We start from the raw sequence: 25,000 nt of genomic DNA, 5'->3' as shown, positions 1-25,000 counted from the left end.
AACGTTGCAGTAATGTTGTGTTACTGTTCCTACAATTAAGAACGTTGCAGTAATGTTGTGTTACTGTTCCTACAATTAAGAATGTTGCAGTAATGTTGTGTTACTGTTCCTACAAGAACGTTGCAGTAATGTTGTTACTGTTCCTACAATTAAGAATGTTGCAGTAATGTTGTGTTACTGTTCCTACAATTAAGAACGTTGCAGTAATGTTGTGTTACTGTTCCTACAATTAAGAATGTTGCAGTAATGTTGTGTTACTGTTCCTACAATTAAGAACGTTGCAGTAATGTTGTGTTACTGTTCCTACAATTAAGAATGTTGCAGTAATGTTGTGTTACTGTTCCTACAAGAACGTTGCAGTAATGTTGTGTTACTGTTCCTACAATTAAGAATGTTGCAGTAATGTTGTGTTACTGTTCCTACAATTAAGAATGTTGCAGTAATGTTGTGTTACTGTTCCTACAATTAAGAACGTTGCAGTAATGTTGTGTTACTGTTCCTACAATTAAGAATGTTGCAGTAATGGTGTGTTACTGTTCCTACAATTAAGAATGTTGCAGTAATGTTGTGTTACTGTTCCTACAATTAAGAATGTTGCAGTAATGTTGTGTTACTGTTCCTACAAGTTAGACCGTTGCAGTAATGTTGTTACTGTTCCTACAATTAAGAATGTTGCAGTAATGTTGTGTTACTGTTCCTACAATTAAGAACGTTGCAGTAATGTTGTGTTACTGTTCCTACAATTAAGAATGTTGCAGTAATGTTGTGTTACTGTTCCTACAATTAAGAATGTTGCAGTAATGTTGTGTTACTGTTCCTACAATTAAGAATGTTGCAGTAATGGTGTGTTACTGTTCCTACAATTAAGAATGTTGCAGTAATGTTGTGTTACTGTTCCTACAATTAAGAATGTTGCAGTAATGGTGTGTTACTGTTCCTACAATTAAGAATGTTGCAGTAATGGTGTGTTACTGTTCCTACAATTAAGAATGTTGCAGTAATGGTGTGTTACTGTTCCTACAATTAAGAATGTTGCAGTAATGTTGTGTTACTGTTCCTACAATTAAGAATGTTGCAGTAATGGTGTGTTACTGTTCCTACAAGAATGTTGCAGTAATGGTGTGTTACTGTTCCTACAATTAAGAATGTTGCAGTAATGGTGTGTTACTGTTCCTACAATTAAGAATGTTGCAGTAATGGTGTGTTACTGTTCCTACAATTAAGAATGTTGCAGTAATGTTGTGTTACTGTTCCTACAATTAAGAATGTTGCAGTAATGTTGTGTTACTGTTCCTACAATTAAGAATGTTGCAGTAATGGTGTGTTACTGTTCCTACAATTAAGAATGTTGCAGTAATGTTGTGTTACTGTTCCTACAATTAAGAATGTTGCAGTAATGTTGTGTTACTGTTCCTACAATTAAGAATGTTGCAGTAATGGTGTGTTACTGTTCCTACAATTAAGAATGTTGCAGTAATGTTGTGTTACTGTTCCTACAATTAAGAATGTTGCAGTAATGTTGTGTTACTGTTCCTACAATTAAGAATGTTGCAGTAATGTTGTGTTACTGTTCCTACAATTAAGAATGTTGCAGTAATGGTGTGTTACTGTTCCTACAATTAAGAATGTTGCAGTAATGGTGTGTTACTGTTCCTACAAGAATGTTGCAGTAATGGTGTGTTACTGTTCCTACTATTAAGAACGTTGCAGTAATGTTGTGTTACTGTTCCTACAGTTAAGAATGTTGCAGTAATGTTGTGTTACTGTTCCTACAATTAAGAACGTTGCAGTAATGTTGTGTTACTGTTCCTACAATTAAGAACGTTGCAGTAATGTTGTGTTACTGTTCCTACAATTAAGAACGTTGCAGTAATGTTGTGTTACTGTTCCTACAATTAAGAACGTTGCAGTAATGTTGTGTTACTGTTCCTACAATTAGGAACGTTGCAGTAATGTTGTGTTACTGTTCCTACAATTAAGAATGTTGCAGTAATGTTGTGTTACTGTTCCTACAAGTATAAACGTTGTAGTAATGTTGTGTTACTGTTCCTACAAGTATAAACGTTGCAGTAATGTTGTGTTACTGTTCCTACAAAAATGTTGCGTGAATGTTGCAGTAACGTCGTCCCTTTCATACATGCAAGAACGCTGCAGTAATGTTGTAAAAACGTTGCAGTAACGTTGTGTTACCCTTCCTTCAAGAGAAAGTGTTGCAGCAAGGTTGTAAATTTGTTGCTGTAATTGAGTTCATGCCCCTACTAGTAAAACTGCTGCAGTTTGTCCTGTTCATGTTCCTACAAGTCAGAAGGTTTCAGCAAGTTTGTGTAGAACTGCTGCAGTAATGCATCAGCTTTTGTCTAACTGAGAATTTTAACAACGCATTACTGTTAACATTCCTAAAAATAAAAATGCCGCATTAATGTTCGACTCGGAACGTTACAGAAACATTACCTAGAACGTGCTTGAATGTTGCAGTAATGTTGTACAAACGTTGCTGTAATGTTTCCCACGTTAGTGTTTGTGTAACTGAGAATTTTATAGACATTTTATGGACATTCCATAAATTTTCAAATGGAATAAATGGTTTCTGTTATGTAAAAGCTCATCCGTCCATCGTTTTATTCCTAATTAGGGTCACGGGGATCTGCTGGAGCCTATCCCAGCACACATTGGGTGAAAGGCAGGGGTACACCCTGGACAGGTCACCAGTCCATCACAGGGCCAGACAACCACACACACTTACTCCTATGGGCAATTTAGAATTACCAATCAACCTAATGTGACTGTGGGTGGAAACCGGAGTAAACCCACGCAGGCACGGGGAGAACATGCTAACTCCACACAGAAAGGCCCCTGCCTGTTCGAACCCAGGACCTTCTTGCTGTGAGGCAACAGTGCTGACCACTAAGTCACTGTGCTGCTCCCATAAAAGTTCATAAATCAATACAATTATTATCTGTAATAGTGTTATCTTTGATACTATTCTGACTAGAGTCAGACTATAACAGATCCTAACTGGATCATTATGTGCACAGGTCCCTGGGAATGAGCTGTTACTATAGAAACGTATTAGAAGGAGTGCATTACTGCATGTAAACCTGTCACTTATCTCACATCCTGCACACAACTACTGTCAGGTATAGAAAGCGAAGCAATGCCTTCTGACTCAAGAGCTGGGATATAGATGACTTTTCTTTGACCTCTGGGTGAGGATTGCTGACGGATTACATCATTCACGCTCGCTTGTTATACGGTAAGCAGCAGCAAATCAGGCCAGCCTTTAGCGAGGTTTGAGAAGCAGTGGCACTCTTTTGTTATCTTTCTCTAAGAGCAAAGGCCATCCGAACCAGTGGCAATATGCGTTATCTATGGAAATTAATCTCAGGCCTTGATTTATCACCCCATATAAAGTTTTCTAACAAACAATACAGCCGTGACACACAGTCCAGGTTTCAGACGAATCTGAAGCATGGCTTGGATTACAAACACAGACAAAGTCAACAATAGACAATGACAAAGTCTGTACTACAGCATATCCTCTTTGAAATGTTAGACTAGGAACTGCAGAGGATTATAGTGTAGTATTGTTTCAGATTCCTGTAGGTTCACCTTTTCGTGATAAACAGACTTTAAAGCCAGAGCTCACGTGTGAATACGATTCAGTTGAGGCTTCAGTTCTAAAGTCGCAAAACTGAGGATTCTATAAATATAGAAATGAGTAAAGACACACTTAAATCTTTGTGTGTTCATAGTGTTAGAGAGTAACTCTTCATTTAACCAGGATTAAAATTTATCCAGGATAAATCTATTTTACGCTCGAGACCTGGGAGTCAATATGAAATATTTTTAAAAAGTTGTAGAGCTTTTTTTAAAAAAAAAAAAAAAGAAAGAAAAAAGAAATTTTTTTTTACAAAAAATAAAGGAGAAAATAATAGAATACATTTCCAAGACAAAACCATTAACAAAAATTAAATAAAATTATTTATTTATTTGTTTGTTTGTTTGTTTGTTTGTTTGTTTATTTACCAGTGAGGGGGGAAATAATGAAAATAAATAAATAAATAAATTGAAAATGCACATTAGTACGCAATCGCAGAAATTTCTTCTGATCTCAATCTCTCTCTCAATCTCTCTCTCTCTCTCTCTCTCTCTCTCTCTCTCTCACAATCTCAATCTCTTTCTCTCTCTCTCAATCTCTCTCTCTCTCAATCTCAACCTCTCTCTCCCTCTTGTCTAGCAATAAAGAGTCCCTCTAAACTCTGACTACTTCTCCGTCATCTTCTCCACAGTCTCCATCGATGACATCGATTCGGTGCGTCTCGGCCGCCAGTCCGAAGGCTTGCGGAAGTACACGGACAAAGCGGTGGAGGATCGGTGCTTCTCCATCATCTTCAAAGGCAAACGCAGCAATCTCGACCTGATCGCTACCAGCAAAGACGACGCCAGGAAGTGGGTGACGGGGCTGGAGAAGGTCATCGCCAACATGCAAAACCTCAATTCTCAACAGAAAAGCGAACAGTATCCTTGAGGGGAGATTTGTAATGTAGACAATCAGAAAAAAAAATAGTATACTGTAAAACATCCAATAAAATGTCACGTAGCATCGCCTAGGACCAGCTTTAAATTTACATCTACCTTACATCAGAGTCACAGCTGGATCATCAGCTGCATGCAGAAAGCCGACAAAAACCACGACAACAAGATGACCCTGAAGGAAACCAAGCAGTTCTTGCGCCAGATCAACGTCGAGGTGAACGACATGTACGCCGCCATGTTGTTTGAGGTACGAAGCGCCTTTATTTTCATCATCTGATCGTCTATAAAGGATTCCGACCGCTTTACCCGGCTGTGTGTTTGATATAAACAGTTCTGTTAACTGTCTAAATAACATTTTATTTGGCACAGACGGCAGATCGCTGTGGGGAAAAGCTGTGGGTTGTAGATCTGATGTTCCTGATCATTTCCAAACGTCGGTTGATTGCGGTGTTTATTTGTCAGACGCAGAAGTACAAAAGCCCACAGTGAGTCAAGACTCAAGACTCTAGGTCATTGTGTATGATCCAGTCTGACTTCAACATTGACTACATTTGATCTATTACTAAAAAAAAACTTGTCAGACTTGTGTCCCCTGCTCTTTGGATGTGTCCTAAATCACACCACCTTTATTTCTCAGTGCAGGACATATTCAAGGATTCATTGCCCTGAAAAACCTTCTGTCTGTGTAACTCGTTTCTGTTATAAACCTGCTATAACCACGCTTCTACCACCTTGATGTATCCTAAACATATCAAACACACAGTTGTGGTTCCTGCTGGTTCACTTTGCTCCTTGTAACCAGTATCTCTTTCAGCTTATTGTTATACCCGCTTTATTCCTAATTAGGGTCACGGGGATCTGCTGGAGGGCAGGGATACACCCTGGACAGGTCACCAGTCCATCACAGGGCCACACATATAGACAGACAACCACGGGCAATTTAGAATTACCAATCAACCTAATGTACATGTTTTTGGACTGTGGGAAGAAACCGGAAACAGAAAGCGTGAACCCAGGATTCGACCCAGGATCTTCTTGCGATCAGGCAACAGTGCTGTCTACTAAGTCACCGTGCTTGCAACAACATATGACATTGTAAAAATTTTCTGAATGCTGTGAAAATTTCTGAGCGCTTTACCTCCAAAGTGACTGAAACATACAAAAAAGGTTAAAATTAGTATTAGGGGCGGAGTTTGTGGTGTTCATTTAAAGGAGATCAGGAAGTGGTGTCACAGTTGTCATGTACACAAGATTTGTCACGTAACTGGTTTGTGTGACTGGTTAGTGTGGAATTTCACAAACGTGTCGCTCCTGTGAGTTTGTTGTCAAGCACAGATCCTTGTTGATGCAACCGATTTCTGTGGTTTCAGGACGTAGACTGTGATGTCTGTAGAGCTCGGCGTCTCAGTAAACAAGAAACACAACAAAACCACTTGAGTGAGAGAGAGAGAGAGAGAGAGAGAGAGAGAGAGTGAGTCAGCTGGGGTGTGGTTTGAGTCAGTTTGGGCTCGGCATGCCTTACTGAAACTCTGAAGGACTCTAAAGCAACACTGAAGGATTCGATTAGACTTTGCAGCTGTCTAAATCTGATTTTTGAGGCAAAACAAGCACACTATATAGGCTTTTTATTACATTTGTTATATTTATGTACATTCCAGTGTAAGGAATAGGACACCATGTGCTTATAATCAGTGTTCCAAGTGTTACCACACATGCATGTTGGCCTGTTTACACTTTCCATTACCCATAATCTTGTTTAACTGACTGACTGCTTCATCTTTAAATAAAGAAATTGATGCAGCAGAGCTTTAGCGCTTCGGTCTTTTTGTCTCTCTCGACTCGGTTTCTCTAAAATTCTCACTGGTTCTCATAAAATGGTGAAAAGTGTGCTTGCGCTTCCTCTTGTCTAGTGAGCCATAGCTGTGTTGTGCGATTCCTCAGTCTTCCTCAGATTAAATTACAGGTTGAGAAGTTGATTATATGGTTGATTAAGCACCAGTACCAAATACCAGTGAAATGAAATGAAAACATACATTTTTACTGGTTTACAGAAAATGTCATTTCCAATGGAGTCTGAAGAATGAATGAGAATGAGAAAAGAAGCTCTTGCTCTGTCGTTATTCGGAGCTAACAGCGAAACCTGAGTGTCCCTTATGTGTAAGATGGTCATAGTCGCCTTGTGATATTTAAATCGAAACATATTGCATCGTTTTTTGAACCAGCTGCAGTACCACCAATAGCGTTCCCTTCCAAAAGAAGCTGTTTCTTTCAAACTTTAATCTTGTCAAGCTGATATTTTTCATTTCTTTCACAGAAATGTGACACATCGAGGTCAGGAACTCTGGAGGGAGAGGAGATCAAGCTTTTCTATGAGCTGCTAACGAAACGTGACGAAATCGACGTCATCTATGGGAAGTACGCGAAAACCGGTGGTCAGATGAGTGCCAACGATCTGCTAACCTTCCTGCAGCAGGAGCAGAAGGAGGCTGCGTCTCTGGACGACGCGCTCAAGCTTATAGACAAATACGAGCCAGATCTTACAGGTAACATCTCTGTCGTCTGAGTTCCTTGACGTTCCTTTTTAGCTGATTTCACCTCACCTGATTTCTGTGTGATCCAGCCAAGCAGAATAAGTACATGACCAAAGACGGCTTCCTGAGGTATCTGACCCATTTGGAAGGTCTGATCCTGAACCCTGCCCACATCGGTGTATATCAGGACATGAGGCAACCACTCAATCATTACTTCATCTCCTCCTCCCATAACACCTACCTGATGGAGGACCAGCTCAAAGGACCGAGCAGTATCGAGGCCTACATCAGGTACGGTCATGTTCTCATATCTGAATTTTTTTACTTTATTCTTTATTTATTTTTATTTTGTTCCTTAACCCATCACGGACATTCCTCACTCTGGGAGCTGATTAGTACCTATTAGTTTTAATGTAGTTATGGATCAATATTAAAAACAACAAAAAAAGTTCCAGTCCTTAATTCTGATTGGCTGAGCCACATTCAAGGCCACACCCAGCATCCTGATTACATCAGCATCACTGCTCCAAGTAAACAATACCATACCTGGCATTTTTACATACATTTTTTATTGAATTACCGACAGAAAACTTGCAGAGTCTGAAGTGGTTAATGAACAAGAGTGAGAAAAGAAGCTGTTGCTCTGTTGATTTTCGGAGCAAACAGTGAAACCTGAGTGTTCCTTTAGGTTTGGACGTCTTGTGACGTCAGCGTGACACATCACAGATATTTTGTTTTATTACATTTTCTGATTTTGTCGTGAATTTTGATTCACCGCATGAGCTGAGCGTGGATGATGGGTTGAAAGAGATGAACAGGATCGAGGAGGAGAAAAAAGAGACACACTGAAATGAATGAGAGAGAAATCAGGAGCTCATTGCTTTCATTTCATTGTCTGTACCGCTTATCCGATCTATCATCAGGTCACAGGGAGCCTGTGCCTATCTCAGGCGTCATCAAGGCAGGATACACCCTGGACGGAGTACCAACACATCGCAGGGCACACACACACACACACTCATTCACTCACGCAATCACACACTACGGGCAATTTAGAGACTCCAGTCAGCCTAAAAGCATGTCTGTGGGAGGAAACCAGAGCACCCGGAGGAAACCCACCAAGCATGGGGAGAACATGCAAACTCCACACACACAGTGGGAGCTCATTGCTTTAAGGATTAAATTATGTTGGGGGCGGGGCTTGGGGGGGGGGGTTGCTTTTAGAGGAAAATTGTCAGTGACTAGGTTTTGTGTTGTTTGGTCCAGAGAGTTTTTTTTTCCCTCAAAGACTAAAATTTTTTATTAATTAAAGAACTTCATATCGTGCTTTTTATCCATTTTTAGGTACAGTTTGCGAAACCTGTTATCTTTACATCTCCTTCACCAGCCTCGTCTTTTCTACAAGACTTTGAGAAACTGATGAGATTGTGACACAGAGCTCTGACACTGGAGACTCCTTCCGCAAATGTTAAATGAACACAAAATTTTAGACACATTTTTTGGTTGTTTTTTGTACAGATCTGTTTCGGTAGGGTGAGTTGTTACTAAAGAACTCAGTTGCTAATCACTGAGCTGTTACTATAGAAACATTTATTGGATGTGACATAGTGACATAGTTGAATAAAGGTCACTCTCTCACACACACACACACACAAAATACTGCAACTAGAAGGACATGTTTAGAGGTTTATTCCTACGAAATGTGAAAAGCTGAAAATGCCCTCGGGGGTAGTTACATGTTGTGACGCTGTTGTTCTGTGGACATTTTTCCAGAGCGCTGTTAAAGAGCTGCCGCTGTGTGGAGCTGGACTGCTGGGATGGACCCAACGGTGAGCCCATCATCTATCACGGACACACGCTCACGTCCAAGGTGCTGTTCAAGGACGTCATCGAGGTGATCAAGGAGTCCGCTTTTAAAGTAAGTGGAGACGCGCAATGCTCATCAGAAATGTATGCAAGTGGTTAAATACGGAGAGGAGAATTGGATACAAATAAAAAAAAGGGGGGGATAAATACAAATAAAAAAGGGATATATATGTGACCATAATAACAGAAAAATATAAAAGCAAACATTAAAAATAGTTTTAAAAAAGTACATGAAAAACAGAGATAAATAAAAAAATATGATATAGTAAAAATAAATAAATAAATAAATAAATACAAATATTAAAAATAAAAAATAAATGTAAATATAAATGCATATAAAAAATACGAACATAAAATGGGAGATACAAATAAAAAAACATAATGTAGATAAATAAAAAAGTAAATATAAAACAGAAATAAATAAAAACATAAAAATGAAATAAAAATGGAATTCAGTATATAAACTACAAGCACAAGAGAGTGAATCAAAATAAAAATGTGTGAATTTAAATGTAAAAAAAGGGAAATAAAAGTGTAAAAAATAAATTAAATGTAAATAATTAAAAAACAAAAAAGTAAAAAGAAATAAAATTTTACTATATTTTTTTGTTCAAGTCTGTTTCTGTATAGTGAGCAAACTGTAATTAAAAATAATTCAAAACACTGTAACTGTAAAAAGAAATAAAAACATTTATTCAGTTCCACATCATTTTGTTGAAATTTTCTTAACACTGAGGTATCAGACTATGTTATAGGTGAAACAACATTCAGCCACAGCGACACCCATCAGGATTTGTGTTCAAGCTTTAAATAGGCAAGTGAGAGAATCCCATCAGAGATGCTTCACGTCTTTCTTTTTTTCTTGGCAGACGTCTCAGTATCCCGTAATCCTGTCTTTGGAGAACCACTGCTCAGTGGAACAGCAGAAAGTCATGGCTCGCCACATGACCTCCATCCTGGGCAGCGCTCTTCTCACTCGCCCGCTGGGGAAAGAGGTTCCCACCTGCTTGCCATCGCCTGAGGTCAGCCATGTTTAATTACGCTGGGGTTAATAAACCGCTGTTTATTTAAAAGGTGTAGCTACTCGGAGAAACGACCCACTGATAAACGACACGGGGTGGACGAAATAACGTGGATATTTTTGCCATTTCTGAGTGACAGGGGCCCAGGGAATTTTGCTTGATGAAAGGAGGGAATGTGGGAAGACAGAAAGAAAACAATTCCTGGTTAATATTACATTTTTGTTGCTATAGCAACAGCTTACATAGGGGGCTTATATAACAGATTCTCTCTATATATAATATGTGATACTGGATTAAAAAACATGTGCATCTGTCATAATAGGAGGTGTTTATTTCGGACTCGCTGGGTTCACACTAACATGACAAATGATAAGTTAGTTTAATCTGAGAGAAAACAGGAACATTGATAACAGGAACTTGTTTCCACAATGTTAAATGTAACTACAAACGGATATAAAAAGTCATTCTTATTCAGATATAGTTTTCTAACTGGCGGATTGCTGTAGGATACGAGGAATAAAACACCACAGGACATGGCGTTGTAGGAAAACGGTCAACTCTGAGTTTGTTCATTACATCACATTTGATTATTTGTTCATACCGACATCTTCTAATGTTCTTTATCTAAAACACCAGCAGAAAAAAACAAAATTCTTTTCTGATTTCTGCAGTACATCGGAGCACACGCATGACAGCCCTTTCCTCTAGCTTTGTATTTAACAGCATTACTAAATCAAACAGACACATGTGGATGATTTTGATGTTTCCCTAAACCCAAGATGTAAGACCTGTATCGAGTAAAGATTACAGTTAAACGTCCTGACTGTAAATAGACTTCAGGCTTTTTGGGATGTTTTGGTAGCACAACAGAAGCTAAAACCTTTCCTGTCCCTGGCGTCCTCAGATGGCTTCCTTAATCTAATTTCTGAACTTCCTGTTTCTTTAAATTCCCATAATTGTATCATAACACGCAAAAAGCAGTGGAAGCAGTACTTCTGTAAACTGGAAAAGAAACAATTACACAACATTATTTCATTAATTGTTAATATTATTATTATTTTTAAAAATGTGAGGTGGTCCTGATACAGAGTGAAGTTTTGTCTGTTCAGCCGGCGTATACTCTGAGGTTAGGGGCTTCTGAGAGGATTCCTGGCTTAGAGTGTGTTCGGTCTGGGTTTTTTTTTTTTTTTCTTGGAAGTATTCCTGCATTCTTACTCATTTGCCTCTGGGGTATAGGGCGGGACTGGAATGCTCTTGCCGGGGAAACAAACGAGGTTGCAAACGAAAGCACACAGACATTAGGAGGAGCAAGGAGTCATCTTTCAGTGCCATTTAATACTTTTAAAGATCCGGGGATTTTTGTGAAGCTGCGTCTCTGGAAAAAAAACCAAACAGTGACACGTTTTGTAAAGAAACACAGCAGGAGTAAAAGTTTTGGCACTCTCTGTGAAAAAGGATGATGTGCCAGCAGGAACAGGATGTCAAGCTCTGACTTCTTTCCTCAGGAAAATCTGAGAATCGTGAATTTGAAGTGTATAAATGAAAAAAAAAACAATGCTGATCTCCTCTCTATTTATTTTACAAGCAGCAAAGTGCATTATGGGTATTTATTTGATTCTCTGATTTTTCCCCATCTGTGGATGTTAGTGCCCGCTGCCCTAAGCAGCTCATTGAGGGATATTCTCCACTGTGCTTTCAGGCATCATTATGAAATAATGACAAAGCTCTCAGAGTAAATCCTACACTGCAGATCTGGACACGAGTCTAACGTCGCACAGCGCAAAGGTTACCTCGTTCATTTCCACTCTTTAGAGCTAATTGCTACGATCTAAATCGGCGCCCTCTATAGTGTGTGAAAAGTAAAGAAAATGTTTTCTGCTTGCAGGATTTAAAGGGGCGGATCCTGGTGAAAGGTAAACGCCTAAACAAGCTGGACGTGGCGTTTAACAACAACACGGATGACGCGGACTGCGTGTCTGAAGAAGATGAATCCGCCGAAGCCAAACAGGGGGAACAGGAGACCAAAACGAAGGTGCAGCACCTACATACTGTTATCATGAAATCTGGATGTAGATACAGATCCGGGGGATGAGGAGAAAAAAAAGTCCCCGAGACAACATGAAGGAAGAACATTGGAACAAAGTAGTGTTTAAAGAAAGGATGTGAGCAGATTATGAACCCTGGGTTGCACTGATTTATGATTACAGCAGAAGGTCTGTACAAATCTACTGTGTCTAGGTGACATGATACACTGAAGAATAAGGGAGACTTTGATGACAGTTTGTGGGAAGTGGGGAGAGAGAGAGAGAGACAGAGAGAGAGAAGGGGTAGAGAGAGATAGAGAAGGGGTAGAAAGAAGAAGAGAGAGAGAAGGGGTAGAGAGAAATTAAGAGAGAAGAGAGAGAGAGAGAGAGAGAGAGAAGGGGTAGAAAGAAGAAGAGAGAGAGAAGGGGTAGAGAGAAATTAAGAGAGAGAGAGACAGAGAGAGAAGGGGTAGAGAGAGATAGAGAAGGGGTAGAAAGAAGAAGAGAGAGAGAAGGGGTAGAGAGAGAGAAGGGGTAGAGAGAAATTAAGAGAGAAGAGAGAGAGAGAGAAGGGGTAGAGAGAGAGAGAGATAGAGAAGGGGTACAGAGAGAGAGATAGAGAAGGGGTAGAGAGAAAAAGAGAGAAACAGAGAGAGAGAAGGGGTAGAGAGAGAGAGATGGGGCGAAACAGTGAGAGTGAGGGAGAGAGAGAGAGAGAGAGGGTGTAGAGAGTGAAAGAATCAGTGAGGGAGAAGGAGAGAGAGGGAGAGGGTGTAGAGAGTGAAAGAATCAGTGAGGGAGAAGGAGAGAGAGAGAGAGAGAGTGTAGAGAGTGAAAGAATCAGTGAGGGAGAAGGAGAGAGAGAGAGAAGGGGTAGAGACAGAGAGACAGGGAGAAACAGTGAGGGAGAGAAAGAGACAGCGAGAGAGAAGGGGTAGAGAGAGGCAGAGAGAAACAGTGAGGGAGAAGAAGAGAGATAGAAGGGGTAGAGAGAGGAAGAGAGAAACAGAGAGAGAGAGCAGGGGTAGAGAGAAGAAGAAAGAAACCGTAAGAGCGAGAGAAAGGGAGAAATAGAAAGGGGGTAGAAATAGAAATAGAAAACTCATGTTTTTCCAGACAATAAATGAGTTCTGCGCACAGTTCTCCATGTTTGAGATGTTAATCAGCATCCTGAAACCACATGATTTTTCATTCAAATAGCAAACCATGTGTTTTTTTTTCTTTTTTTTTTCTTAAACACATACACTTTCATACAAATGGACTTGTTTCTTAATTTAGAAAAAAAAGATCCAGCTCGCTAAAGAGCTATCCGACCTGGTGATCTACTGCAAGAGCGTTCACTTCAACAGCTTCGAGCATTCGCGTGAGAGGCAGGCCTGCTACGAGATGGCGTCCTTCAAGGAAAGCAAAGCCAAGAACCTGGCAGAAAATTCAGGTAACGTTGTATAGAAAGCAGCTTCTGCGTGTATTTTAAGGCAAAACCTTTTAACATTCAGTTTCAGATTTTAGGATATTTTCCATCTCTAACATTGACGTGTCACGTTAGCATCACAGCGAATCGTCTCTCTCCACCTATCCCTATCTTCTGCATCCTCAACACTAGCTTCATATCCTCATTTATTCCATCCATATACCTCCTCTTTGGCCTTCCTCTTTGCCTCCTGCCTGGCAGCTCCATGTCCAACATTCTCCTACCAATATACTCACTCTCCCTCCTCTGGACATGTCCAAACCATCTTAATCTGTCCTCCCTAACTCTGTCCCCCCAAACGTCCAACATGAGCCGTCCCTCTGATGTACTCGTTCCTAATCCTGTCCAACCGTCTCACTCCCAAAGAGAACCTCAACATCTTCAGCTCTGCTACCTCCAGCTCTGACTCCTGTCTCTTCCTCAGTCTCTAAACCCTACAGCATGGCCGGTCTCACCACTGTCTTGTACACCTTCCCCTTGATTCTTGCTGATATTTTTCTATCACACTTAAAGGGCAAAAAACCTATTTATAGATATAAAAAAGAACCCTTCTAGTGTGTTTTGTGTGTCATTACTCATACATAGCCACATTATCTTGTTTGTATCTGCCCTAAATTGATCTCCTAAGCAGACCTCTCTTCATTTCAGCTACTGAATACATTACCCACAACATGGACAAGCTGAGCAGGATTTACCCCGCGGGCACACGGACAGACTCGTCCAACTACAATCCTGTGACCATGTGGAACGCAGGCTGCCAAATCGGTGCCATTTTATTTCTTTTTATTAGTCTATGATTTATATGGATCAAATTTCTTTAAACACTCATCTTATGTACATTCAAAGTATCAGTCAGTATATAGAAACATTACTTTATGTCAGGTTCTCTCTCTCTCTCTCTCTCTCTCTCTCTCTCCTCACATAATTTCAGCTCTTGTCCTGATTATTGTCAAACAAAAAAATGACTTTTCAATAGGTTTAGAGGCTCCATGAGAAGTTCTTAAAATACAGAGGTAGATGATTGCGTCCAGGATGTAAATATCTCCAAGTAGCTGTTCAGTTTAATATTAGAACAAATTTGTCTTCTGTATTTTTAATATCCCTTCATAAAATAAAAGGATGATGTAAAAGACATTTTTGATGTTATTGTTGCTGAAAAAACTATGCTATAGTCTGCTGATGTAGCCGCCCAGTTTGTGCACAATGCTACTGTAATACTGATTACTTTAGTAACATGAACAACGTAGCTGAGACAAAATTCAGGCACTGAACATGTATTTGGTGTAAGGGAGGCATTTTTCTTTTTGCATTCCACTTGGATATACTATACACTAATAAATAAATAAATAAAAACAACTTTTGCTTGTTTGAACAGTGGCTCTGAACTTCCAAACATACGGCAAGGAGATGGATTTGAACCAAGGACGATTCCTCCCTAATGGGAAGTGCGGCTACATCCTGAAGCCTGAATTCATGAGGAAGCCGGGGTCTCGGTTTAACCCTAACATGCTCACGCAAGGACCCTGGTTGAAGAAGAAGATCCTGCACGTCATGGTTTATATCTATTTTAAATATATTATATGCCTTGTGAACGCACTGCTTTTTGATGTTTTTATTTTTTGGTTTTTAAGAATGGTGACTTAGTGGTTAGCACTGTTGCCTCACAGCAAGAAGGTCCTGGGTTCGAACAGGTAGGGGCCTTTCTGTTTGGAGTTTGCATGTTCTTCTCGGCCTGCGTGGGTGTATTCCAGTTTCCTCCCACAGTCCAAAAACGTACAATAGGTTGATTGGTAATTCTAAATTGGCTTTGAGTGGTTGTCTGTCTATATGTGTGGCCCTGTGATGGACTGGTGACCTGTCCAGGATGTACCCCTGCCTTTCGCCCAAATGTGTGCTGGGATAGGCTCCAGCAGATCCCCGTGACCCTAATTAGGAATAAATCAGGTATAGACAATGGATGGATGGATTTTAGAATGCTGCGTGTTTTGTCCAGCAGGTGGTGCTGTTTATCAGTAAAACTGCAACAGGTCTGGTGCCTTGCATTTTTTTCACACCCTTAGAACTTCTCCACATTTTATTTGTTTATTTTACAACCAGATAGTGAAATAAGGTTAATTAGGATTAATTAAAAATAAAGTAAAATCAAATTTTAATATTTTCATAATATAGGGCAGCAATTAAGTCTATTTCAGTTCTAGCTTGTAGCCTTATAAAATGTGGACAGGTTCAAGGGGGTGAATACTTTTACTTTGCAAAGTGTCAAGCTGTTTTTCTCTAAAGATCTCACTGCGAAATGAATTTATTGCAAAAGAAAAAGCCTTTTTTGCCTGAAATTATTCCTCATTCCCATGTTTAATCAATTAGCTAAATATGATGTGTTTGTTATCGAATTTTAGAAATAAAAAAGAAAAGCTTTAGACACTAAACATGCGTGAATAAACCGCACAATCTGTGTGTTTCCTGTCAGGTCATCTCAGCACAGCAGCTTCCCAAACTCAACAAGGATAAACCCAAATCCATAGTGGACCCGTATGTCAGGGTGGATATCTTCGGAGTGCCGACAGACCGAGCCAGCTCACAGACGCAGTACATCACAGACAACGGCAAGCGTCATTAGCAAAGAGATCTTATTCCTGTTGCGTTCATGAAAGTCGACTCACTTCCTGTGTGATGTTTTCCGTTCTCAGGCTTCAATCCGTCGTGGAACGCAAGGTTCGATTTCACCATTCAGGTGCCGGAGTTGGCCATCGTGCGCTTCCTGGTGGAGGATTACGACACTGCATCACACAACGACTTCATTGGCCAGTACACACTACCTTTTACCAGCATGCAGAATGGTAAAGATTCAAGATTCAAAGCACTTTATTAATCCCATGGGGAAAATTGCTTTAAAAAATGGGGGGGGTTTGAACCTACAATCTCTGATATAAGTGGTGAAGGTCATCCTAATGAGCTACAGGAGCTCATAAAGCTCTGGATTTCGAATTGTTTTCACCTCTCCAACTTGACCTTCCAACATTTCCTTGGCAATGGATGGCAAAAAAAAAAAGAAATAAAAAAGATTTCTTTCAATGAAATTAATGAATGAAATCTAATATTTAATGCTAAATTTATCGGAATTAAATAATAATAATAATAATAATAATAATAAATAAATAAATAAATAAATAAATAAAAATAAAATCCTTATCAAATTTTTAATCAAAATGTGTTGGAAATTTTTTAAGAACTAATTGTAAATAAATATTTTATTCCATTTATTTTTCAATTTAAGTTAACACCTTAATGCTTAATGTCATCCAGGACATGTTCAGATTCTCTGAGGTGTAAATACGTGCCGTTTCACTGAAGTCCATTTCTCTAGACGCTGTGCTAGTGACCTGAAAATGACCCTTTTCTTTTAGACGGCTATTTGCATTAAAGGAGCAGTCTGTAACATTTAAAAAAAATTCTAGACATCACACAACATTTCTAACAGATACCCTTCTCCAGAGCACCTTACAATTTATCTAATTTTTATACAACCAAGCAATTAAGAGTTAATGGCCTTGCTCAGGGGCCCAGCAGCAGGTTAGAAGATCTGGTATTTGAACTCACAACCTTCCAATCAGTAGCCCAACACCTTCACCACTAAGCTTTGAATATCAGTATTACCAGCTATTTAGTTTTTTCACTTCAAACTACCGCCATTTACTGGCCCTGAAATTAGCTCAACATGCAGCACCTTCAGTCACCTACTTAGCTCTAAAAAATTTTCCCCACCTTATACACAGTTTCAGCAGATAGACTGGAGCAGGATGGATATCAGCAGGCTTCTCCAAAAAAAAAAAAAAACGGACTGCTGCTTTAAGTATATTCTTTGAATACAATGGTTTAACACGTGACGAATGAGTGTGAGTGTAATAAGAGTTTTAATTCAAGAATGCCACCGTGTTTCCACAGGATACCGTCACATTCCCCTGCTCACGAAAAACGGCGACGTCATCCCTTCAGCAAAACTGTTCGTCCACCTCATGGTCCTGGACGCCTGAAGTCAGTGCAGGGGTTAAAGGAGACGTCACAGAAAACTCTCCGATTATATATTTCTCTAGAATGTGGAGGAAATGGTCACTGTCTAAACCTTTCCTTGTAAAAAGAGACACTATCTGTTGGCTCCTTAAGAAATGACCATTTCTAATGCTGTTATTTTCTATTAACTACAAATGTAAAAATGTAGGTGTGTGTGTGTGTGTGTGTGTGTGTGATAGAAATCAGGTTTTAATGAAACTGTTTTTAAAGTGATCCCACATCACAACACTGTCTATAAATATTTCTATTTTTTTTTTTTAACCAGGATAAATCCAGCACGCAGGAACACAAACGACTTACATGACATTATGCTACTCATTTATTTGGAATAAATAAAAATAATGGGAATTTTTCATTTTAAGAAGGAATTAGACATGGGTTTATTATTATTATCATTATTATTATTATTATTATTATTATTATTATTATTATTATTATTATTAATATTAATATTTGAATTTTATTTTTAGTCATTTCTAATGTATATATCCTAATGTCTGTTTGCTATGTTTGGGGTCTTTAGTTGATATGTAACGTCTGTGAAAGTGTTTCAATCATGTCAGGTAATCACTACGTATATTTTATTTCTGCTAGATGAGGTGGTGATCTGTTCAACTCGAGTCTGTAAGCATTAAACCAGTCGAAGTACGTTGGCTTCACTAGTCACTACTCTTACACAAAGCGTCTGAATAAAACTTTTTAAAAAGTTTCTCATGTGTGTGCGTTATTTATTTATTTATTTATTTATTCATTCATTCATTCATTCATTCATTCATAATTAGTCACAAACCATTAGTGTTTTAATCATGATTATACACGATATAAAATCAGGCATAACATTATGAGCAGTGAGAGGTGAAGTAATAACACTGATGAATTCCTCATCATGGCACCTGTTAGTGGGTGGGATATATTAGACAGCAGGTGAACATTTTGTCCTCAGAGTTGATGTGTTAGAAGCAGGAAAAATGGACAAGCGTAAGGATTTGAGTGAGTTTGACGAAGGGACAAATTGTGATGGCTAGACGACTGGATCAGAACATCTCCAAAACTGCAGCTCTTGTGGGGTGTTCCCGGTCTGCAGTGGTCAGTATCTATCAAAAGTGGTCCAAGGAAGGAACAGTGGTGAACCGGTGACAGGGTCATGGGGGGCCAAGGCTCATTGATGCACGTGGGGAGTGAAGGCTGGCCCGTGTGATCCGATCCAACAGATGAGCTACTGTTGCTCAGATTGCTGAAGAAGTTAATGCTGGTTCTGATAGAAAGGTGTCAGAATACACGTCATTACGGCTCAGGGCAGCAAAAGGGGGACCAATACAATATTAGGCAAGGGGTTATAATGTTATGCCTGGTCGGTGTAAATACCCAGTGTAAGAGATGATCAGGATTCCTCTTTCATGTTTGATGGAGGACGTTTGGTCCTGTTATACATTGTGTACATTTTTCCTCTTGCCGGTTCCTACCAGTGTGCATTTTTCTCAAAAGTTCTACAGCAGCAGCAACAAAAGAAGGCCGAAGATTTTGAGAAAGCAAATTTATTTAGAGGAATGAAAATGAGAAATGTTCAAACCTACTGAAATATCATTTCAGAGACAGAGATTTGGAAATAGGACTGAACTCTAAATACACTTAAGTAACAAGTCGTATATTTTCTACCGCTCTACAGGTTACAATGATGTCTTTTTACATTTTATATGTGCATTGTACTTATGAAATCATTTGTTTATTTGTAAATAAACGGACCTTCTGTCAGATTGGGAAATCAGTCTGAATACTTTTTCACAACCTGCTCTACATACAGCCATTTATTACTCAACAAAGTTTATTCTCAAGCATACATGTCATAGCTATTAAGCATATAATAGCTTATAATAATAGCTTAAGCATATAAAAGGCATTTCTGCAAGCAAATTGCTGTTTCAGTGATACTGATTTGATCTGGCGGTAATATTTTCTAAAATATCAGCTGTTTGGGAATATTTGTTATATATCCATTGTATTTCTTTGTCTAGTCGATTATGCCCATTAGATACATAAAGGTTTCTTTTCCATTATTTTGTTTTCTTATAAAAGCCCGGCTTTCTTTTTCAGGTCGCTCTGACGCCACTTTGGCAAGCGCTGGAAATCGCTTCTGGTGCAGCCGAGGAGACTCTCGAAGTCTGCTTCACTCAGATAATTCTGTAATACAGAGGACAGAGATGAGAAGCGATGCTTTTGGGCATGGTATGAAGATGTAATGACCATTAAACCTGGCACGTGGAAAGAATGGAAGTGGGGAAAGCTTACATGCCTCAAGTTTACACAGTCTTCAAACAGTCTGGAAGATTCTAGAAATGGATGTAATGACTTTTAAAAGCTACTGATTGTCCAACTGGCACAATTAGGAGTTAACAGGGAGGAAGCTTTACTAGAAAGACATTTTACATATTGCCCTGCTTTCAAGCACTTACAGTGCATCCATGCGATTCCCTCTTGAAACTAACCTTGTTATACTACATTAACTCAACACTAGAAGGTCCTGATTCACAACATAAAATCTGACTGAGTAGCTCACTCTACAGAACATTGTCGCTCCTCATTACCCACCTCTCGTTTCTCGGGATCCACCCCCTGAGGAAGCTCAGCAGAGCTCTTATTGCTCAGCTGCTCAGGACCCAAATTCACTGTGATTTTACTTTTAACAGGAGCCGTATTGACACGTGCGTTGCTGCTGCTCATGAGGGGTCGAGGATTTTGGGATTTGGAGACCTGAGAGGCAATTTCAGCGATGGGTCCCCCAGGGGCACTGCTGAGCATCTCTCCGCCCACTGACTTCCTGTTGATGACTTTGCTGTTCATGTTCTAAAAGGATTGTTCAGGTTCATGTGAGAGAAGAAAGAGAAGATTACAGGTAGGAATTGATACTGATAGTGTGCCTTAAGATCTATCTAGAATTTATTCTCTACTGGTAAGGTAGGATTCTGAGTATTGTGTACCAACTTGCCACTAAAATTGTACTGTTTAGTATTGCTGATTCTGTCGTGTGTAGTGTTGCTTGGACATGACTGTTGGTCTATGCTAATTAGTTCTCCCAAGCGGCTAATCAAGAGCAGTTCATTTATACAACGATTGATGAAAGACTTTTATTTATTTCAGTTTTAATTCACTAAATCTGAATTTTAGAATTGGGACAGATGTTTACACACACCCAGTTGCCTTTGACTGGCCAATTACCATAATTAGGAGTTAACTGGGAGTGGAACTGTGGTGTTATTTATTACTAGGGTCTAGTTGGTTTAAGTGTCTAGAGACAGTACCGTTTTGTTCTTAGAAAATGATGGGATGCAGTAATACAACTAAAAGATTCATACTGAAGGTACCTGAACGGTTCCAGCGCAGTGATAAGCAATAGAACAGTGTAACACCATTTTATCTAAGAGTTTTGATTCCTCAAATCAGTTCTCAACACATCCATAACCTACCACACTGATCTGTGAAACCGATCCCGAGGCAGACAGTTTACTCTTCATCTCCTCATACGACAAACCTCCCTGAAAAATACAAATTCAGATATGTTCTTTAGGAAAGTCAATGCCAGTGCACTTTAGTGACCGGTTCCAGTTATTTTCCACCCACTCACACTCCACTTGTGAGCATCCCAGGCGTTGAACCATCCTGTGAAAGTCGGCGGCTCGTAGCCCTGTTTTACAGAGATAATGGGGGTATTAGGGTCGCGACCAGCTGGATGCGTCTTCAGATATTCTATTGCACAGTTGTGAGACTCCTGGATCTCAAACTGGTTGGCAGAGTTGCCAATCCACAGGAAAACCTGTGAAGAATACGATGAGCACCATCAGCCAAGAGCACCAAAGCAACAAATCCAACGGAAAACATAGCTTAATGTAAACCAACCTCATCCCAAGTGTCCAGCAACATGACATCGTCCTCATCCAGGTCATCCTGAGAGAATTGGCCCACCTCGTTCATACGGAATTGGCCTGTCTGGTTAGAGCACTCAAAAAGGCGAGGAGTGTGCGATGGTGTCGCCTGCTCGAACCTGGTGAGGTGAATGGCATTTAAGCATGTGATGTTTAAGGTTACAGTACATACAGAGTTTAAGAGATGCTAATGGAATGTCTTGAGGCACCTCTTGTCACTGGCATATGGCGCTTTTCCACCCAGGGCTACCCAGAACTGAGCCGGCTCTTGGCCCTCCATCACAATTTGCTTGTCCTCTTTTGAAAGTACATCACCTACAGTCTTCCCCATCTCACGCTCATCACCACTGCAGCCCTATTCATACACACAAAGACACACAGACATGGAGAAAAAAGGACCTTACTTCTTGAACCTGATTGGTCAGAAGCTGGTGAGATTCTAATCTTCATGCTGGACCACATCCCACAACAAGTCACTAATCATTTCCCCATACTTGTAAACGCTGTCACATTTTATTCCTTAACAATTAACAAAAGACACTAAAATATAAAAAAATACTTGCCTTGCCATACCACATGTAAGTCACGTCCTTTGTTTTCAGAAGAAAGACGTCATTGCTGTTGAGAGAAGAAGCTCTTGCTGGCACCTCTGTAGCCTTGGTATTCATTTCATCCGTTCCTTTAACCTGGAAAAGCCTAGCACCGGGATCAGGGTTTACCACTCCCGGTTTTCCTGTCCCACCCTTAAAACAAAGCACCATGCCGTTAGATCATCTGCTGACAAATATATCATCTCATTATCTCCTTAATACAGAAACTAGTTCCTGCTATGATGAGTTCTTGAGAGCGTAATATGGACTGGATATACTGTGTATACCGAAGGTGTATAGCTGTATGACATTCCATCCCACTATTGTGTGACTTATTATTAATTATTAATAGATTAAACTAAGAATGAATATAAAGTCCAACCCATCCCAGCCCTTATTCGCAACATTAAGTGAAAATGTACAATGTAGTATGGCTGGGAGAAACTCGCTTGTTATATTACTTGCCTAATTGATTGAGTTTCCTAAGGTAACTTAGGAATATCCTTAAGGTACCTTCTCAACTACAGTGTAACTGTCTATGATACATTTGCATGGAAATTGTAAATATTGAAAAACAGCAGTACATATCATTCATTATTATTTAACCACAAATGTATAATTACCTCATAGATGACGAGTTTACCCTTAAACATGGCCAGAAAATGGCGTGGCTCTTTACCCATGGTCACCCTGACCTGAACAGGTGCTCCATTATATTTGTTGTCTATATTCACTGCCTGGTATGCACATGCTGTTATCTCATCCTGTGTGGCATGGCGGCCCTGGACAATACATGAGTGCATTTTCAGGACGACACATTTCAGATTAGCTGTGGTATGAGTGAGATGGATTTTGATAATTCTCTATAATAAGTATTTCAGAATTATAGGAGATTTGAATTAATAAGCACATCTGTCCACAGACGATCATGAATACAAGTGATAGGATTTCAAGTTCACGTTGGTCCATTTGACCAACATTTTTGCTATAGCTTGGTATATTATATTCTTTTTGCTCACCAGCCACATGTAGAGGAGGTACTGTGGTTTGTTGGCCCTGGTGTAGGTATAGAGAATAAGATAACAGTCTCCTCCATAAAACTGCCCATAAGTACTGGGGGGTACCTCCTGAAGTTCCAAGTGCTCTATACGCCAAATCTAAATGTAAATGTTATTGTTAATATTACATGGTAGAAAGAACATTGTAATGTTTAAGTGATTGCATGTACCTTTATTTCTCCAGAAGCATCATCCACCATTCGTTCCTGTGCAGCAAGTTTCGGCTCAGCATAAAGTTCCATGACATTGAACTTCACCTGGTCAACTTTGGCTATAAGACATTGAATCAATACACAGCCACACATGACACTATGTTTCTTTCTATTTACGTTTGATAATAGAGTGGATACCTATCTGGCCCCTGGTGTAGGTTTTCCCCAGGCCCTGGGTTTGGCCTTTCTCTTTCCAGGATTTGAAGAGTTGTTTAAACATGGCAGATTCTGCTCCTTCACTCATAACTTCCACATGAGTGGTAGGGGGATAGTTTTTGGCTTTAATAAATCCCTGAGAGGGAACATTTTGATGAGGCAATGGCGATTCTTATAGGATAAATAATACATAATCTAATGCAAAATTGAGCTTACCACTGCCTGTTGAAGGGCTGAATTCTTTTCCTGTTCAGTAGCCTTCTTTCCTTTCCACACTGCTAAAGAGACGCCGCCTATGTCTACAATGTAGCAGTCCTAAAAGAGAGATTACAAACGTTTAATGCCTGTGGCACACAGAACAAAGGCAATATGACTAAGACAGAGAGACGGATTTGCTCACATCAGAATGCAGAAGGCTTTGGGTCAATGGACTAGAAGCGACCTCCTGTACTATCAGCTTACCACTGGCATCTGATACCCTGCAAACATTACAAATAATTAGACAGTATCAAAAGGAAGTGCAACAACAGAGCATAAACAAGAAATGACCCCAGCAGAAGGACAGAGGTGTATTAGATGTATTCTAGCTGAAGAACCAGGATATACCCTTGTCGAAAAGCAAGGTCATACAGTAGCTTCATAGATGAGGAGGAAGTTGGAGGTTTAATCAATGTGTAATGCATAATGCTTCCTATCAATAAACATGCATGATTTCACTCACAAACAATCACTGAGTATGTTTACTGGTAAAGTTTGACATTATTATTGGTCTAATCTGTTCTCAGGCACAGTCACTTTTGGTGGTCCCTTTTGGCCCCATCTCCTGGCCCAGCACCGCTTTTGTAACATTCACAACTTCAGAGGTATCTTCTCTGGTCATTGTGGACAACCAGAGATACACTTCTGAAAGAGCAGGAATATGCCCTGGTGGAAGATCAAAAGTATACCCTTATGGAAGGGCAAGGATAGACTCTCATTAGAGATAGAGCAGCGATATACCCTTGGCAAAGTGATTGTATATACTCTTGTGCAAGAGATCTTTGTGGAATGCATAAATGCCTGTTTAGAAGAGATGGGGTATAACTTTGCTGAAGATATGGGATATAGCCTTGTAGTAGAGATTGGATATACCCTTGTGGAAGATATGAAATATACAACTCTGGAAGAGAGGGGGCATACCCTTCACAACTTCTCTGACCATGGTGGACAACCAGAGATGCACTTCTGAAAGGGCAGGGATATACCCTGGTGGAAGATCAAAAGTATACCCTTAGGAAGGGCAGGGATAGACTCTCAACAGGTATAGAGCAGGGATATACCCTATTGGAAGAGATCTTTGTGGAAAGATCATCATTGTGGAAAAGCATAAATTGCCTGTTTAGAAAAGATGGGGTATAACTTTGTTGGAGAGATGGGAAATAGCCTTGTGGAAGACATGAAATATACAACTCTGGAAGAGGAGAGACATTCCCTTGAGCAAGAGATGGGGTATATCATTGTAGAAGAACAAACTAGAGAGTCCCTTGTGGAAGAGCTTGGATATACCCTT

At 39.7% G+C, this 25,000-nt stretch overlaps 2 protein-coding genes across 4 annotated transcripts in view; one reads left to right on the top strand and one right to left on the bottom strand.

The window, feature by feature from the left end:
* plcd1a (phospholipase C, delta 1a) overlaps nt 1-17,789 on the top strand; it is a 29,427-nt gene extending 11,638 nt beyond the window's left edge. For all 3 annotated transcript variants that reach the window (XM_058376453.1, XM_058376454.1, XM_058376452.1), the window contains exons 3-15: nt 4,290-4,518; nt 4,654-4,783; nt 6,851-7,079; nt 7,157-7,358; nt 8,841-8,985; nt 9,803-9,955; nt 11,841-11,987; nt 13,258-13,414; nt 14,099-14,215; nt 14,826-15,004; nt 15,918-16,053; nt 16,138-16,287; nt 17,393-17,789. In XM_058376453.1, coding sequence (XP_058232436.1) covers nt 4,290-4,518; nt 4,654-4,783; nt 6,851-7,079; nt 7,157-7,358; nt 8,841-8,985; nt 9,803-9,955; nt 11,841-11,987; nt 13,258-13,414; nt 14,099-14,215; nt 14,826-15,004; nt 15,918-16,053; nt 16,138-16,287; nt 17,393-17,481 — 2,063 coding nt within the window. In that variant the 3' untranslated portion in view covers nt 17,482-17,789. The remainder of the gene's footprint in view (nt 1-4,289; nt 4,519-4,653; nt 4,784-6,850; nt 7,080-7,156; nt 7,359-8,840; nt 8,986-9,802; nt 9,956-11,840; nt 11,988-13,257; nt 13,415-14,098; nt 14,216-14,825; nt 15,005-15,917; nt 16,054-16,137; nt 16,288-17,392) is intronic.
* A 1,273-nt stretch (nt 17,790-19,062) lies between these two features.
* vill (villin-like) overlaps nt 19,063-25,000 on the bottom strand; it is a 12,363-nt gene continuing 6,425 nt past the window's right edge. Inside the window, exons 8-20 of the mRNA XM_058377050.1 lie at nt 23,852-23,930; nt 23,668-23,766; nt 23,434-23,587; nt 23,254-23,354; nt 23,045-23,182; nt 22,649-22,807; nt 21,999-22,178; nt 21,645-21,790; nt 21,410-21,554; nt 21,138-21,326; nt 20,980-21,048; nt 20,105-20,359; nt 19,063-19,696 (exon numbers count right to left, since the gene is read on the bottom strand). Coding sequence (XP_058233033.1) covers nt 19,583-19,696; nt 20,105-20,359; nt 20,980-21,048; nt 21,138-21,326; nt 21,410-21,554; nt 21,645-21,790; nt 21,999-22,178; nt 22,649-22,807; nt 23,045-23,182; nt 23,254-23,354; nt 23,434-23,587; nt 23,668-23,766; nt 23,852-23,930 — 1,828 coding nt within the window. The 3' untranslated portion in view covers nt 19,063-19,582. The remainder of the gene's footprint in view (nt 19,697-20,104; nt 20,360-20,979; nt 21,049-21,137; nt 21,327-21,409; nt 21,555-21,644; nt 21,791-21,998; nt 22,179-22,648; nt 22,808-23,044; nt 23,183-23,253; nt 23,355-23,433; nt 23,588-23,667; nt 23,767-23,851; nt 23,931-25,000) is intronic.

Source organism: Hemibagrus wyckioides, linkage group LG23 (assembly GCF_019097595.1).
Source record: "Hemibagrus wyckioides isolate EC202008001 linkage group LG23, SWU_Hwy_1.0, whole genome shotgun sequence".
Classification (NCBI taxonomy): Eukaryota; Metazoa; Chordata; class Actinopteri; order Siluriformes; family Bagridae; genus Hemibagrus; species Hemibagrus wyckioides.
This window is presented reverse-complemented; position numbering and strand designations above follow the sequence as displayed.